Raw genomic sequence first — 18,397 nt, 5'->3', positions numbered from 1 at the left:
ACCTTTTTTCTTATAGTTGATTTGTAGAGGGTGGGATGATTTGGGAGAACGGCATTGAAACATGTATAGTATCATATAAGAAATGAATCACCAGTCCAGGTTCAATGCAGGACACAGGATGCTTGGGGCTGGTGCACTGGGATGACCCAGAGGGATGGTATGGGGAAGCAGGTGGGAGGGGATTTCAGATGGGGAGCACGTGTACACCCATGGCAGATTCATGTTGATGTATGGCAAAACCAATACAATATTGTAAATTAATTAACCTCCAATTAAAATAAATTAATTTAAATTTTAAAAAAATTAATGCAAAAAAAAATTTTGTAGTTTCATACTATTATAATGGAAAATGCTTGACATAATTTCAGTATTCTAAACTTATTGAGACTTGTATTACATCCTGGCATATGGTCTATTCTTGAGAATTTTACATGTGCACTTTAGAAGAATGCATATTTTACTGCATTTGGATGGAATGTTGCTACTCTAAATATGTTCCCCAGAATAAGACCTGTAAAATCAATTTTACCCAGCAGGCTTTTTTATGTTTTTATTTTTTTCCCAGAATCTCTGTGCCCACCAGAACCTGATGAAATCTTATCTGTATCAGAGCTACAATCCTGCATGATTCCTACACACAATTAAGTTGGGGAAATGCAAATCTGGAACACGTTTTCTCACCTTCTCCGGTTGACAAATGAGGCTGGATAATTACTTGTATTGAGTACTGTAGGTGTGTAGCAGTATTGCTTCAGATATAGACAAATATCTCAAGGGCAAAATTATCTCTGGTTGGGAACCAATGACTCACAGTTGAAACATGGAAGTATCCTGACAGAATTCTGATGGAAGCCCTTTCCTGCCTCAGTTTGAGCCTTTCAACAAATAATTTAACTGCTTCAGGCATACTAATTTCCGCAGTGGGAAATAGAGCACAACATATGTCATGAAGTGCCTAAAAGCTATTAGTCTCAGGTTAAATAACACTAAAACATCTAATTTTCAAAAAACAATTAACAAATATTTTATGTGAGGGAATAAATGGCAGTTCTTAACTTGAAATAAAGGAGGACACTCTTAAATTTTTGGTCAAACATTAGAAGAAGTCAACAAATGTGGTTACATATCAAAGGAACACCTTCTTCTTGTTGAAGAAAAAAAGCAATTTTATGAGAATTAAAGGACTTCATGCTCACCACAAATTAATCTTTTAAGGATCAAAGGGACCTAGTCCTAACAGTTCCCTTAGTCTCAGGATTTGGAAAAAAATTAATTTAGAATTAGGCTACAGCTGTCCAGGTTAGACCTCTGAAAAGCAGACAAGATCAAGCACAAGGAGTAATAAAGACTGGATTTACTTGACTTTGAAGCTGATCTCTTGGGATCAGAGAATCATTAGGAAAATATTTCTTTCATTTTATTGCAGTGGCCCAGAGAGAAATCATATATGAAGACGTATAACTAACTGGAGGGAAATATGCCTAATGAACAGGTATAGAGAACTATTAATATCTCCCTTGCTGAGGTCCCTTAGTGTTTGCATCCTTAAGCTGAACAGGACACAGAGTTGCTTTCAGAGTCAAAAGTCTGGATCAGGGGCCAATGCTTTACTACACTCTGCTGTCTTGTCTGGTGACAGAGCTTCAGTCTTCATCATCAGCCACCCAGTGACTCAGATCCCACAAGAGACCTCCTTCTAAGAAACTCCATCTAGGTAAGTCTGAGAGCAGAGGAGTTACTTCAGGAAAGATTCAGAGTATATTAAACCTGAGAACTTTTATCTGAATTCAGCTAAGAGCCTAAACAACCTAGCCAGGAGATGAGAGAAGACTGTGTTTATATTCTTAGTTAACTAATAATGTACAGTTTATTTATTTACTCTGTTAATTATAATGTGTTTTTTTGAATCTGCAATGCAAGTTGACAATTAAGTGATGGGAATGAAGGTCTAGTTGGATGACAATGTAACATAAATGAGATAAATAACATATTTCCAGTAAAATAAAAATATATATGAGTTTTGCTGTTCAGCAGAATAAGAACATATATAGTATTATATGTGGAGGCCTATGCAGCAATTTGAATATTTGTTTTAATTCTTAGAGGTTTTATTTTCTGTAGTTATTTAAAATTGTTTTAAGATGGCAACTTTTTATTTTGAAATTGGAATAAGATTAGAAATTATGATTACCACTAGTAGAAAAAAATCAATTATTTTGGAATATGCTTAATTTGGGAATACAGTATTTTCTTGTTATCCTAGTACACTTAGAGTTCCTTTTCAGTTTTAATAGATTGAAGATGTACATTAAAATGATGTCACATCAGTTAAATCCTAGCTTTTGTAATGTTTTTAAATTTGAGCATATTCTGTATTCATTTTAAAAACATCCAAATCAAAGGAGGTAGATATTACCTGCAACATCAGTTTGTGAGAAATCTATTTCACAATATCTTCTATTATGCTGTGTGCTCTCATGAAAAAAAAAAATGCATTTAATAAATTTGAAGAAGAATATGGAATACTTTTTCTTTGCAGTTATTTCATTACTGATAAGTCCACATATATTGATATTTGGGGGATTTTTACACATTTTTTCTATTATACATTGAATATGAAAGTTCTTTCCACAGTTACATACAGTTGCCTGAGTTTTCAAATTTTGTCTTTGTTCCGTATTTTCAGGAAAAATGGAATTTTTGCACTAACTGCTCTTTGACATTAATTAATATATATGTGTGTGTGTGTGTGTGTGTGTGTGTGTGTGTGTGTGCTGACATGTGGTCTATTCTATACTATTTCCCAGCACAAAATTTTCCTAAACTTAAGTCACGCAGTGCCTATAAGATGTTAATCTCAGGTTAAATAGTATTAAAATATCTAAATTTTTAAAAATAGTTGACAGATACTTTATATGAGAGCATAAATGACAGCTCTTACTTTGCAATAAAGGAAGACATTCCTAAATTTTTGAACAAATGTTTTAAGAAGCCAAAAAATGTGGTGCCCATGATTACATAATATGTATAGGTTTTAGAGGGAAATCTGTAAAAATATATACATTTTGAGTGGTTCACTCAATCAGTTCAGTTGCTAGTCGTGTCCGACCCTTTGTGACCCCGTGCACTGCCGCAGGCCAGGTTTCCCTGTCCATCACCAACTCCCAGAGCTTGCTTTATTGAGTGGTTGCTGCCGCTGCTGCTGCTAAGTCGCTTCAGTTGTGTCTGACTCTGTGCGACCCCGTAGACCGCAGCCCACCAGGCTTCGCTGTCATCGGGATTCTCCAGGCAAGAACACTGGAGTGGGTTGTCATTTCCTTCTCCAATGCATCAAAGTGAAAAGTGAAAGTGAAGTCGCTCAGTCGTGTCCGACTCTTAGCGACCCCATGGACGGCAACCTACCGGGTTCCTCCGTCCATGGGATTTGCCAGGCAAGAGTACTGGAGTGGGGTGCCATTGCCTTCTCCAATTGAGTGGTTAGTTCTATTATTTAATCATGTCACGTCCTCTCATATTATGTTTTATATATTTGGAAATGTTTTCTGTATCCTTGGCAGTAATAACAGTCCTTTATATGTATAGTGTTCTTATTTCACATTTGCATTTCTTTAATGGTAGTTTTTTGCCTTTATGCTTAGATTCGTTTTTAAAAATAGAAGTCATTTTCTTCCTTCTGTGGAAGCCATTTTTTTTTTCATTCAATTAACTACTGCTTCTTTTTCATAAGCATTCTGGAATCTTTTTATTGTTATATTTGATAGAAGTAAAACTTTACATAGTTTCTTTTTTACTTTTCAAGTATTGAGTCTTTACATTTTTCATTAATAGGCCTTTGCCTTTTTGAACTATAATTAAAGACCCAAATAAAACAATTAAAATTTTATTCTATATGTCTTATTTCATATCAGTCTTAGTCATCTCAGTCCAGTTCAGTCGCTCAGTCGTGTCCAACTCTTTGTGACCCCATGAATCACAGGGCACTAGGCCTCCCTGTCCATCACCAACTCCCAGAGTTCACTCAAACTCACTTCCATCGAGTCAGTGATGCCATCCAGCCATCTCATCCTCTGTTATCCCCTTCTCCTCCTGCCCCCAATCCCTCCCAGCATCAGAGTCTTTTCCAATGAGTCAGCTCTTCGCATGAGGTAGCCAAAGTATTGAAGTTTCAGCCTTAGCATCAGTCCTTCCAAAGAACACCCAGGGCTGATCTCCTTCAGAATGGACTTGTTGGATCTCCTTGAAGTCCAAGGGACTCAGTCTTATTAAATATCATTTAATACAATTAATTGAAACCTTTAGTCTCCACATGGTTTTTTCTTTCTTTGCACCATTTTTATTTTATGAATTGTCATCTCCTCAATATTTTTGTTTTTTTTCTTTTTTTTATTTTTTAACTTTACAATATTGTATTGTTTTGCAATATATCAAAATGAATCCACTACAGGTATACATGTGTTCCCCATCCTGAACCCTCCTCCCTCCTCCCTTCCCATACCATCCGTCTGGGTCATCCCAGTGCACCAGCCCCAAGCATCCAGTATCGTGCATCGAACCTGGACTGGCGACTTGTTTCCTTTATGATATTATACATGTTTCAATGCCATTCTCCCAAATCATCCCACCCTCTCCCTCTTCCACAGAGTCCAAAAGACTGTTCTATACATCAGTGTCTTTTTTGCTGCCTCGTATACAGGGTTATTGTTACCATCTTCCTAAATTCCTTATATATGCGTTAGTATACTGTATTGGTGTTTTTCTTTCTGGCTTACTTCACTCTGTATAATAGGCTCCGGTTTCATCCACCTCATTAGAACTGATTCAAATGTATTCTTTTGAATGGCTGAATAATACTCCATTGTGTACATGTACCACTTCTTTCTTATCCATTCATCTGCTGATGGACATCTAGGTTGCTTCCATGTCCTGGCTATTATAAACAGTGCTGTGAGGAACATTGGGGTAAACGTGTCTCTTTCCCTTCTGGTTTCCTCGGTGTGTATGCCCAGCAGTGGGATTGCTGGATGATAAGGCAGTTCTATTTCCAGTTTTTTAAGGAATCTCCACAGTGTTCTCCATAGTGGCTGTACTAGTTTGCATTCCCACCAACAGTGTAAGAGGGTTCCCTTTTCTCCACACCCTCTCTAGCATTTATTGCTTATAGACTTTTGTATCGCAGCCATTCTGACTGGCATGAAATGGTACCTCATAGTGGTTTTGATTTGCATTTATTTGATAATGAGTGATGTTGAGCATCTTTTCATATGTTTGTTAGCCATCTGTATGTCTTCTTTGGAGAAATGTCTATGTAGTTCTTTAGCCCATTTTTTGATTGGGTCATTTATTTTTCTGGAATTGAGCTGTAGGAGGTGCTTGTATATTTTTGAGGTTAGTTGTTTGTCAGTAGCTTCATTTGCTATTATTTTCTCCCATTCTGAAGGCTGTCTTTTCATCTTACTTATAGTTTCTTTTGTTGTGCAGAAGCTTTTAAGTTTTATTAGGTCCCATTTGTTTATTTTTGCTTTTATTTCCAATATTCTGGGAGGTGGGTCATAGAGGATCCTGCTGTGATGTATGTCAGAGAGTGTTTTGCCTATGTTCTCCTCGAGGAGTTTTATAGTTTCTGGTTTTATGTTTAGATCTTTAATCCATTTTGAGTTTATTTTTGTGTGTGGTGTCAGAAAGTGTTCTAGTTTCATTCTTTTACGAGTGGTGGGCCAGTTTTCCCAGCACCACCTGTGAACGAGATTGTCCTTAATCCATTGTTTATTCTTGCCTCCTTTGTCAAAGATAAGGTGTCCGTATGTGCATGGACTTATCTCTGGGCTTTCTATTTTCTCCCATTGATCTATATTTCTGTCTTTGTGCCAGTACCATACTGTCTTGATGACTGTGGCTTTGTAGTAGAGCCTGAAGTCAGGCAGGTTGATTCCTCCAGTTCCATTCTTCTTTCTCAAGATTGCTTTGGCTATTCGAGGTTTTTTGTTTGTTTGTTTGGGTTTTTTTTTGTTGTTGTATTTCCATACAACTTATGAAATTATTTGTTCTAGCTCTGTGAAGAATATCGTTGGTAGCTTGATAGGGATTGCATTGAATCTATAGATTGCTTTGAGTAGTATACTCATTTTCACTATATTGATTCTTTCGATCCATGAACATGTTATATTTCTCCGTCTATTAGTGTCGTCTTTGATTTCTTTCAGCAGTGTTTTATAGTTTTCTAAATATAGGTCTTCAGTTTCTTTAGGTAGATATATTCCTAATATTTTATTCTTTTCGTTGCAATGGTGAATGGAATTGTTTCCTTAATTTCTCTTTCTATTTTCTCATTATTAGTGTATAGGAATGCAAGGGATTTCTGTGTGTTGATTTTATATCCTGCAACTTTACTATAGTCATTGATTAGCTCTAGTAATTTTCTGGTGGAGTCTTTAGGGTTTTCTATGTAGGGGATCATGTCATCTGCAAACAGTGAGAGTTTTACTTCTTCTTTTCCAATTTGGATTCCTTTTATTTCTTTTTCTGCTCTGATTGCTGTGACCACAACTTCTAAAACTATGTTGAATAGTAATGGTGAGAGTGGGCACCCTTGTCTTGTTACTGACTTTAGGGGAAATGCTTTCAATTTTTCACCATTGAGGATAATGTTTGCTATGGGTTTATCATATATAGCTTTTTTTATGTTGAGGTATGTTCCTTCTATTCCTGCTTTCTGGAGGGTTTTTATCATAAATGGATGTTGAATTTTGTCAACATCTGCATCTATTGAGATAACCATATGGCTTTTATTTTCCAATTTTTTAATGTGGTGTATTACATTGATTGATTTGCTGATATTGAGGAATCCTTATATCCCTGGGATAAAGCCCACTTGGTCATGGTGTATGATATTTTTAATGTGTTGCTGTATTCTGATTGCTAGAATTTTGTTAAGGATTTTTGCATCTATGTTCATCAGTGATATTGGCCTGTAGTTTTCTTTTTTTGTGGCATCTTTGTCAGGTTTTGGTATTAGCGTGATGGTGGCCTCATAGAATGAGTTTGGAAGTTTACCTTCCTCTGCAATTTTCTGGGAGAGTTTGAGTAGGATAGGTGTTAGCTCTTCTCTAAATTTTTGGTAGAATTCAGCTGTGAAGCCATCTGGACCTGGGCTTTTGTTTGCTGGAAAATTTCTCTTTACACTTTCCATTTCCGTGCTTCTGATGGGTCTGTTAAGATTTTCTATTTCTTCCTGGTTCAGTTTTGGAAAGTTGTACTTTTCTAGGAATGTGTCCATTTCTTCCATGTTGTCCATTTTATTGGCATATAATTGCTGATAGTAGTCTCTTACGTTCCTTTGTATTTCTGTGTTGTCTGTTGTGATCTCTCCATTTTCATTTCTAATTTTATTGATTTGATTTTTCTCCCTTTGTTTCTTGATGAGTCTGGCTAATGGTTTGTCAATTTTATTTATCCTTTCAAAGAACCAGCTTTTGGCTTTGTTTATTTTTGATATGGTCTCTTTTGTTTCTTTTGCATTTATTTCTGTCCTAATTTTTAAGATTTTTTTCCTTCTACTAACCCTGGGGTTCTTCATTTCTTCCTTTTCTAGTTGCTTTAGGTGTAGAGTTAGGTTATTTATTTGACTTTTTTCTTGTTTCTTGAGGTGTGCCTGTATTGCTATGAACTTTCCCCTTAGGACTGCTTTTACAGTGTCCCACAGGTTTTGGGTTGTTGTGTTTTCATTTTCATTCGTTTCTATTCAAATTTTGATTTCTTTTTTGATTTCTTCTATGATTTGTTGGTTATTCAGCAGCGTGTTGTTCAGCCTCCATATGTTGGAATTTTTAATAGTTTTTCTCCTGTAATTGAGATCTAATCTTACAGCATTGTGGTCAGAAAAGATACTTGGAATGATTTCAATTTTTTTGAATTTACCAAGGCTAGACTTATGGCCCAGGATGTGATCTATCCTGGAGAAGGTTCCGTGTGCACTTGAGAAAAAGGTGAAATTCATTGTTTTGGCATGAAATGACCTGTAGATATCAATTAGGTCTAACTGGTCTATTGTATCATTTAAAGTTTGTGTTTCCTTGTTAATTTTCTGTTTAGTTGATCTATCCATAGGTGTGAGTGGGGTATTAAAGTCTCCCACTATTATTGTGTTATTGTTAATTTCTCCTTTCATATTTGTTAGCATTTGTCTTACATATTGTGGTGCTCCTATGTTGGGTGCATATATATTTATAATTGTTATATCTTCTTCTTGGATTGATCCTTTGATCATTATTTACTGACCTTATTTGTCTCTTTTCACAGCCTTTGTTTTAAAGTCTATTTTATCTGATATGAGTATTGCTACTCCTGCTTTCTTTTGGTCTCTATTTGCATGGAAAGTCTTTTTCTAGCCCTTCACTTTCAGTCTGTATGTGTTCCCTATTTTGAGGTGGGTCTCTTGTAGACAACATATGTAGGGGTCTTGTTTTTGTATCCATTCAGCCAGTCTTTGTCTTTTGGTTGGGGCATTCAACCCATTTACATTTAAGGTAATTATTGATAAGTATGATCCCGTTGCCATTTACTCTATTGTTTTGGGTTCAAATTTATACACCCTTTTTGTGTTCCCTGTCTAGAGAATATCTTTTAGTATTTGTTGGAGAGCTGGTTTGGTGGTGTTGAATTCTCTCAGCTTTTGCTTGTCTGTAAAGCTTTTGATTTCTCCTTCATACTTGAATGAGATCCTTGCTGGGTACAATAATCTGGGCTGTAGTTTATTTTCTTTCATCACTTTAAGTATGTCTTGCCATTCCTTCCTGGCTTCAAGAGTTTCTATTGAAAGGTCAGCTGTTATCCTTATGGGAATTCCCTTGTGTGTTATTTGTTGTTTTTCCCTTGCTGCTTTTAATATTTATTCTTTGTGTTTCAACTATTATCTCCTCAAGTATTTTCTCATGGTCTTTCTTTTTGTCTTCTTCTTCTGGGACTCCTATGAATCAAATGTTGGAGCATTTAATATTGTCCTGGAGGTCTCTGAGATTGTCCTCATTTCTTTTAATTCGTTTTTCTTTTTTCCTCTCTGATTCATTTGTTTCTACCATTCTGTCTTCTAATTCACTAATCCTATTTTCTGCCTCTGTTATTCTACTATTTGTTGCCAACAGAGTGTTTTTGATCTCATTTACTGCATTATTCATTATATATTGACTCTTTTTTTTATTTCTTCTAGGTCCTTGTTAAACCTTTCTTGCATCTTCTCAATCCTCTTCTCCAGGCTATTTATCTGTGATTCCATTTTGATTTCAAGATTTTGGATCAATTTCACTATCATTATTCGGAATTCTTTATCAGGTAGATTCCCTATCTCTTCATCTTTTGTTTGGTTTGTGGGCATTTATCCTGTTCCTTTACCTGCTGGGTATTCCTCTGTCTCTTCTCTTTGTTTATATTGCTGAGTTTGGGGTGTCCTTTCTGTATTCTGGCAGTTTGTGGAATTCTGTTTATTGTGGAGCTTCCTCACTGTGTGTGGGTTTGTACAGGTGGCTTGTCAAGGTTTCTTGGTTAGGGAAGCTTGGGTCAGTGTTCTGGTGGGTGGAGCTGGATTTCCTCTCTCTGGAGTGCAATGAAGTGTCCAGTAATGAGTTATGAGATGTTTATGGTTTTGGAGTAACTTTGGGCAGCCTGTGTATTGGAGCTCAGGGCTGTGTTCCTGTGTTGCTGGAGAATTTGCTTGGTATGTCTTGCCCTGGAACTTGTTGGCTCTTGTGTGGTGCTGGGTTTCAGTGTAGGTATGGAGGCCTTTGATGAGCTCCTGTAAGTTAATATTCCCTGGAGTCAGGGTTTGGACTTAAGCCTCCTGCTTCCAGTTATCAGTCTTATTTTTACAGTAGTCTCAAAACTTCTCCTTCTGTACAGCACCATCAATAAAACCTCTAGGTTAAAGATGAAAAGTTGCTCCAGCATGAGGTTCACAGTGTTACATGGAGAAGAGAAGAGGGAGGAGGGAGTTAGAGGTGACCCGAATGAGATGAGGTGGAATCAGTAGAGGAGTAAGTGGGCTAGCCAGTAATCACTTCCTTGTGTGCACTCCACAACTAGACCACTCAGAGATGTTCACGGAGTTATACAGAGAAGAGAAGGGGAAGAAAGGAGGCAGAGGTGGCCAGGAGGATAAAAGGAGGGAATGAAAAGAAGAGAGACAGATCCAGCCAGTAATCAGTTCCCTAAGTGTTCTCCACCGTCTGGAACACACAGAAATTCACAGAGTTGGGTAGAGTAGAGAGGGAGGAGACACAGGCGACCTGGTGGGGAAAGAGGAGAGTCCAAAGGGGGAGAGAGCAGTCAAACCAGTAATTTCTCTCCCACGTAAAAAATGGGTACTGAAGATTGGGTTCTTAAAGGTACAAAATTGGTAACAAATACCTAAAAGCAAAAATTAAAAATCTCAAGTAGAGTTTGGAATTTCAAAAATATAATGTTAAAGAAAGGAAGAAGGAAAAGAACGAGAGAAAAAGAAAAGAAAAAAAAAATCACAAAAATTATAAAGAAAATATAGGTACAAAATTGATTACAAATACCAAAAAACATAAATTAAAAATCTAGAGTAGATTTTGGAATTTGAGAAATACAATGTTAAAGAAAAGAAAAAGGGAAAGAAAGAAAAAAAAGTCACAAAAATTATTTTAAAAAATATAGGTACAAAATTAATAACAAATATCAAAAAGCTAAAATTAAAAATCTAGAGTAGAGTTTGGAATTTCAAAAATACAATGTTAAAGAAAAGAAGAAAAAAAAAGAAAGAGAAAAAAAAAACAAGATTACAAAAATTATAAAGAATATATATATGAAATTTGCTTTAAAAAAATAGGGTCTTTTTTTTTTTTTTTTTTTTGCAAAGTAATAGTAGGTTATAAAAGTGAAAATTAAAGGAGTAATATAGGTCTGAAAAATTTTTTTTAATTAAAGAAAGAAAGAATGATTGTAAAAATAGTAAAAATATATCTAGGACTTTCTCTGGTGTTGTGGGGTCAGTTCATTTTCGGCTAGTTCCTTGGTCCGGCTTATATTTCTCAAGATCTATAGGCCCCTTCCTATGTAGTCCGTACTAACGACAGGGTTTAAATCTATTGCCTGTCGGTTCCAAGGTGGTTCCCTCTGTTATAGGTTCTTCTGTTTGCTGGTCTCTTCAGTGTCTGATTTCCACCCTGATACAAAGGGGGCGGTGGTGGACACTTCTTTTTTTTAGGCTCACTTGTTCAGTTGCGCTGTGGGGAGGGAGGGACGTTGCAAACAAATAACACTGGCATGTGATTGCAGTGCCTCAGCCACACTGGGCCTGCCCCCGCTCATGGCACCTGTAGCCTCCCTGCCCATACTGCTCAGGCTCTAGGTTGCTCCGCAGGGAACCATCCGAGGCTGGCCCTGGGCTGCTGCGCCTCCCAGGTCTAAGCTGCTCAGGTTCAGGCACTCGGGTAGTCCTCAGAGCCGCAGACCTGGTTGGGCCTGCGTTTTGTGCCCTTCTCAGGTCCAAGCAGCTCAGGTGATGAGGTGTTTGGCAAGCACAGTTGCTGCGACTTATCGCCTCCCTGCCGCTCGGTTTTCTGGGTGTACAACCGGCGCACCTTCTCAGGCAGATGTTGACCGTCCAGAACCCCAAGAAGTCTTAGTTAGCAAAGAAGCCTGCGTACTGTTTTGTAGATATCTCTCTGGGGCTGCAATTGCCCCCTTCTGGCTCTGGCTGCCTGTCACCGGAGGGGGATGATCTGCAGCCGGCTATCTCTGTTCAGTCCTTTGTGCCGTGCATGGGCCTGGCAGTGTCTTAGGTTAGGGCTGGCTTTTCACGTGGTAGTTATCCCACAGTCTGCTTTGCTAGCCCAAATCAGTTTGCTCAGGTAGTGCTCGGGGCATTCAGGCCAGATCCTTACTCTAAGCGATGCAGCCCGCGCCTCCCTGCCCAGACCCCGCTTGCTAGTGGCAGGTGCAGGCGTCTGTGCTGCTTCTCTGCTGGGGGAGTTACCATTGGGCTCGTAATCTGTGGGTTTTAAAAGTTTATTTAGTTTTCCTCCCTGTTATATTGCCCTCTGTGCTTCCAAGGCTCGGCACAGACTCGGCAGTGAGAGTGTTTCCTGGTGTTTGGAAACTTCTCTCTTTTTTTTTTTTAATTTAATTTTATTTTTAAACTTTACAATATTGTATTAGTTTTGCCAAATATCAAAATGAATCCGCCACAGGTATACATGTGCCCCCCATCCTGAACCCTCCTCCCTCCTCCCTCCCCATACCATCCCTCTGGGTCGTCCCAGTGCACTAGCCCCAAGCATCCAGTATCGAGCATCGAACCTGGACTGGCAACTCGTTTCATACATGATATTTTACATGTTTCAATGCCATTCTCCCAAATCTTCCCACCCTCTCCCTCTCCCACAGAGTCCATAAGACTGTTCTATACATCAGTGTCTCTTTTGCTGTCTCATACACAGGGTTATTGGAAACTTCTCTTTTTAAGACTTCCTTCCTGGGACGGAGCTCCATCCCTCCCTCTTTTGTCTCTTTTTTTGTCCTTTATATTTTTTCGTACCTCCTTTCAAAGACAATGGGTTGATTTTCTGGGTGCCTGATGTCCTCTGCTAGCATTCAGAAGTTGTTTTGTGGAATGTTCTTTTGATGAATTTGTGGTGGAGAAAGTGGTCTCCCTGTCCTATTCCTCCATCATCTTAGCTCCTCCCCCAATATTTTTTCTATATAAGTGTACACACTTTAAAACACAAAACTTAATAAAATATGAGGCCTCTGTTCATTTGAATAATAAACCATAAAAGAAAAAGTTTATTGCAATCATATAGATGCATAAATGTGATATACTGTCCTCAGAGATAAATCATATGTTAAAAGGATATATTATCTTGGCCTCTGTAGGATTTTATGGAATCTGGTGTGGAGAAGCCTCTGCATGTTGGACTAGCAACAGAATCAGGTCTAGACTGTGCCCATAGCTATTGTAAATAGTGCTGCTATAAACATTGGAGTACACTGTCTTCTTAAATTATGGTTTTCTCAGGGCATATGCCCAGTAGTGGGATTATTGGGTCAACTGGTAATGTTATTCTTAGTTTTTAAGCAATCTCCATACTGTTCCCCATCACAATATTATAAAGCAATTATACTCCAAGTCAAATAACTTTAAAAAATAAAAATAAACAAAAATAGAAACACTTCCATGCTGCCATGAATTTATTTTGACTATGTAGAGAAGGCATGCCTTTTACATTGTTTTACATGCCATTTACATTGCATATTGCAGTATATGCAAATATAGAAATAAACACATATGTACATACACAGACAGATATACTAACATAGAAAGGACCGAACAAAGAGAACCCTGGTATGATTTTGTCTGTATCCTTTCTCTGAAGGATGCTCTTTGATAAGTTATTTTGTGTTTTATTTAATCTATTAGATTTAATTCTTAGGAAAGATAGTTTAATTCCCTAGTAGGTCCTCACCTCAGAATATGGAAAATATTCGTTTTGTGTGTCCTCCATACCTATTTTAGCATTTCCCTGCCTCTGTTCATCCTTTCATCATCTTTCAGCCTTGGCAATTTTGTGGGACCATAATCTTTCAAGTTCAAGTGATATATATTTATTCATCTACCATTTCCAACTAAGTCTGGCGTGGGTGGGGTCAGAATTGCAGTGAGTAAGTATAGCATCATTACACGTGTCAAGATATTCACAGCATAGGAAAATAACAAAGAATTAGAAGTAGACGTTGATGGCTTATACAACTAAATTAAGTGTGTGAGGAAATGTCTCTTTCCTTTAGAATTATTAATTTAAAAAATGGTTCATGAAAGAGCTTCCTACAAGCAATGTGAAAGTGTAGATGGAGTTTTTGAAGACAAAGGAGGCGTGAACATTTCCAAGTAAGAAAGTTAATGAGACTTGAAAAAAAGGAAGAAGTATTATAGTGACTCTGAGCATTAAAGCTTTCACATCTGGTGAAACAGTCAAGTTCAATGTTTACCAGATCTATGTGGTCAAGAGCAGGTCAATATGAATGTGAAGTTTATAGAAAGCACACAAGGTGAGCATCCTTTTAGGCTACAGAATTTTGGCTTCATTCTCCAGTGGTGATTCGCTATTCTGAATTATGTGTTTATTCATTTTGCTCATTTTCCTACTTCATTCAGTAAACTATCTTTGCATCATAAGGACATCAGTCCTTTTCTTTTGAATAAATTGATATTTTTCTGCTTTACTGATTATTCTGGGCATCATGGGGCTTCTTTGGTGGCTTGGTGGTAAAAGATCCTCCTGTAAGGCAGGAGATGCAGGAAACACTGGCTCAATCGCTGGGTAGGGAAGATCCCCAGAGAAGGAAATGGCAACCTGCTCCAGTATTCTGAAAAATCCCATGGACAGGGCAATAACAGAAGTTGTAGTACTCCCCAAACTAAAGAAGCTTTCTCCTCATCTCCTTCTCTCAGAGACCACCTAAGTTTATTAGGTTATTTTTCTCCCTCATGTCTATTTCTTTCCTACAACTATGTTTTTTGAACTGTTTTAAATGTTTCATCAAATAAAGAGGGAAAATAGTCCTATTAAAATGGAGAGCCATGTTTCACTGTCCATAGAAAACTTAATAACTGGAATTTGGGTACTACTTCCCCATAATTGAGGTTATAGATAATCTGGTTTTGACAGCTCACCTTGTATTATTTCTGTTCTAATTTTGCAGCTGAAGTTGAGAAGATGCTGTGTGTGTTTGTGTCTGTGTGTGTGTCTGTGTGTGTGTGTGTGTGTGTGTGTTGTGAGGTATGAGAGTTCTTATGGCAGGAGGAGCTGAACTCATATACACAAATTATTCTCATTAAAATACAGACAGCAGAGAGTAACATGGAAACTTACACTGCCATATGTAAAATAGACAGCCAATGGGAATTTGCTATATGACTCAGGGAACTCAAACAAAGCCTTTGTAACAATCTAGAGGGGTAGGATGGGGAGGGAGATGGGAGGGAGGTTCAAGAAGGAGGGGACATATGTATATGTATGGCATCATGTTATTTGGCAGAAAACAACAAAATTCTGTAAAGCTATTACCCTTCAATTAAATACAAAATCAGAATGATGGCCATCATAAGATTAGAGCAAAAATATATTAAATAAAATCAATAAAATTTATAATGCACAAGAACAACATGTGAATGATGGACTCCCTGTATCTTCATTCCTTAGCACTCTGCCCTATTTCTCATCACTCTCCCTCTTGGTCATTTCCCCTTGACATGCAAACTTCCACTTGAGCCTTGAGTATCAGAAACTTCCACTTGAGCCTTGACTATCAGACCCTTCCTCAGGGTCTTTGCACTGGCCCTTCATCCTTCCAGGCCCACATTTCCTGAGATAACCTTGACACCCCAGACCCTCTTCCTTGATATCTCTGTTCAAATGTTATGTTGTTTGCCAGCCTACCTGAACACCCAGTAAAATATAACACCTTTACTACTACCTTCTATATACCTTCTCTACTTTTCTTCATTTGACATTTTATTATATTTCTACTTGTTTACATTCTTTCTCCATCATTGAACTGTAGGGACTTGTGACTCTCAGCATACTCTGCTTATTCAGGAGATGGTGAGTACTCAATATATAGCCTCAATACTTTGTCAGAATCCCTCATTCAAAGTTTACAATACATGACCTCTTGGTGAAAAGACAGAGATGAACAGGAATTTGTAATCAGAGGATGTCCCAAAAAGGAAAAGTTTCACACCAAAACTGTAGGTGTGGATTTCTTGACCGCAAAATATAAATTATACATTTTAAATTATACCAGTAAGGTCTATTTTTGTTAAATCAGTCTTATTATTATTTTTATTGCTAGGTAGAGCCCTGCACTACATGGAATCGGGAAACGATACACAAATTTCAGAATTTCTTCTTCTGGGATTTTCAGAGGAACCAGAACTGCAGCCCTACATATTTGGGCTTTTCCTCTTCATGTACCTGATCACTGTGTTTGGAAACCTGCTCATCTTTCTGGCTGTGAGCTCAGACTCCAAACTCCACACCCCCATGTACTTCTTCCTTTCTAACCTGTCCTTTGTAGACATCTGCTTCACTTCCACCACCATCCCAAAGATGCTGTGGAATATCCAGAGGCAGAGCAAACATATAAGTTATGCAGGCTGTATTAGCCAGATACACTTTTTCCTACTCTTTGCAGGGCTGGATAACTTTCTCTTGACTGTGATGGCCTATGACCGCTACCTGGCCATATGTTACCCTCTGCACTACACAGTCATGATGAACCCCTGGCACTGTGGACTGCTCCTTCTGGTGTCCTGGGTGATGAGTGCTCTGAATTCCCTGTTACAAAGCTTAATGATACTGTGGTTGTCCTTCTGCACAGGCTTGGAAATCCCTCACTTTTTCTGTGAACTCAATCAGGTTGTCCAATGTGCCTGTTCTGACATCTTTCTTAATGACATAGTAATATATTTTGCAGCTGCAATCCTGGGTGGTGGTGCATTCACTGGAATCATTTATTCATACTCTAAGATAATCTCCTGCATACAAAGAATTTCATCAACTCAGGGGAAGTATAAAGCATTTTCCACCTGTGCATCTCACCTCTCGGTTGTTGCCTTATTTTATTGTACAGTCTTATCTGTGTACCTTAGCCCTGCTTCTACCCACAGCTCACAGTCAAATATAACAGCTTCAGTGATGTATACAGTGGTCACACCCATGCTGAACCCTTTCATCTACAGTCTGCAGAATAAAGACATAAAAAGGGCTCTGAGAAGATTCATTGGGATGGCATCTCTAAAAATGCCAACTTACCTCTGGTTGAAGAAGTGTAAATGATTGCCAGGCTAAAGAAACTGGAGTAAGAAATCACTATTTTTTTGACCAGATTGTAGGTGTAGATGATGCTTTTTCTATTATTTCCTGGTATTTCCTTTGCTTTGACCTTAACTTCTATCTACACTTAAGAGATTCAATTTTTTAAGATTTCCACTATAACATATAAAATATTTTTCTGCTTTCACACAGTCAGAGAATAATAAATAAATGATCATGCTATCTGGCTATTAGTCATTTATTAATGATATAGACAGGTGCAGATTAGTTGGCATTAATGGTGGAAGTTAGATTGGGCAAAAAAATAGATAAGGATTTTTTCCAAGCAGAGGAAGTGCCCAGGGGTTTATAAAACATGGCGGATTCATGTTGATATATGGCAAAACCAATACAATATTGTAAAGTAATTAGCCTCCAATTAAATAATTTATTTAATTTTAATTAATTTAATTAAAATTTAATTTAATTTAAAATTTTAATTTAATTTATTTATCTATAAAAAAATAAATAAGGATGACCTGAAAAAAATTCAAATCCACCACATGTAGAAGAAAAACTAGTTCTTTCTTAATGAGAAAAGGAAGCAAAATTTAGCAGACATGCAGGACCTTACCTATGGAGCACAATTTGGTTGCCAACTAACTGAGTGCATCAACTAGGTAAGAATGGGCTAATTTGAAGTAATTGATAGGACAAGGAGTAGAATTGTGATGGATGCCTGATCAAAAGTGTGTGGTCTTGGTGGGAAGGAAATGAAACCAGGAGGTGACTAATGAAGTGAGAATGAAAGGAAGACTTGAAAGCCCTGAATTTTTGCTGGACAGATGGTTGGATGGCATCACCAACTCAATGTACATACGTTTGAGCAAAATGACCTTCCTTTCAAAATCTTTCCATACACTAGGATTGTAATGTCTCCTTCCCTTCATCCCTCCCTCCCTTTCTTCCTTCCTTCTTTCCTGAGTTCTTTTCTTCCCACCATTCTTCTGTTGTTTTTTTTTAACCCCACAATGACTATTTCTTGTCTTCTGTATTGTCATACCTTAAACACCATCTTCCCCCATCTATATGTAAACAGATACCCTTGACTCCTAACTCACTGAGAAATCAGAAGAACTTAGAAACAATTTTCCAAAGGGATGCACCTCCATAACAATCCACCCACCAACTCTACCACTAAAATCTCTGCCTTCCTACTTGTCACTCTAAACACTGCTGCTATGAAAGCCTATATATATATATATATATATATATATAATCTCATCAGCTCAAGGGAAGTATAAAGCATTTTCCACCAATGCATCTCACCTCTCAATTGTCTCATTCTTTTGTACAAGCCTAGGAGTGTACCTTAGCTCTGCTGCTACTCCCAGCTCAAGTATACTGCCTTGGTGATACACACTCTGGTCACATCCATGCTGAAACCTTTCATCTACAGTCTGAGAAACAAAGACATAAAGGGGGCTCTGCAAACACTTTTTGTGGTGGTGAGTCCAAAAAAGCCATTTATACTGGATTTGAAGAAATGCCCATGACTACAGAGCTCA

The 18,397-nt window shown here is 37.7% G+C and overlaps 1 protein-coding gene across 1 annotated transcript; it reads left to right on the top strand.

Moving 5' to 3' along the window:
• Positions 1-15,854: 15,854 nt before the first annotated feature.
• On the top strand, positions 15,855-16,853 carry LOC112587087 (olfactory receptor 7A17-like). Its single transcript, XM_025294157.3, has one exon. It carries the CDS (start codon positions 15,885-15,887, stop codon positions 16,851-16,853), a length of 969 nt encoding a protein of 322 aa, XP_025149942.3. The 5' UTR covers positions 15,855-15,884.
• Positions 16,854-18,397: the final 1,544 nt, after the last annotated feature.

This window comes from Bubalus bubalis, chromosome 9 (genome assembly GCF_019923935.1).
Source record: "Bubalus bubalis isolate 160015118507 breed Murrah chromosome 9, NDDB_SH_1, whole genome shotgun sequence".
NCBI lineage: Eukaryota > Metazoa > Chordata > Mammalia > Artiodactyla > Bovidae > Bubalus > Bubalus bubalis.
The sequence above is the reverse complement of the archived record's forward strand: the minus strand, read 5'-3'. Positions and strand labels throughout refer to the sequence as shown.

Bases quoted from the DNA above. Each gene is read 5' to 3' on its own strand.
- LOC112587087 (XM_025294157.3), top strand. From the start codon at position 15,885: ATGGAATCGGGAAACGATACACAAATTTCAGAATTTCTTCTTCTGGGA.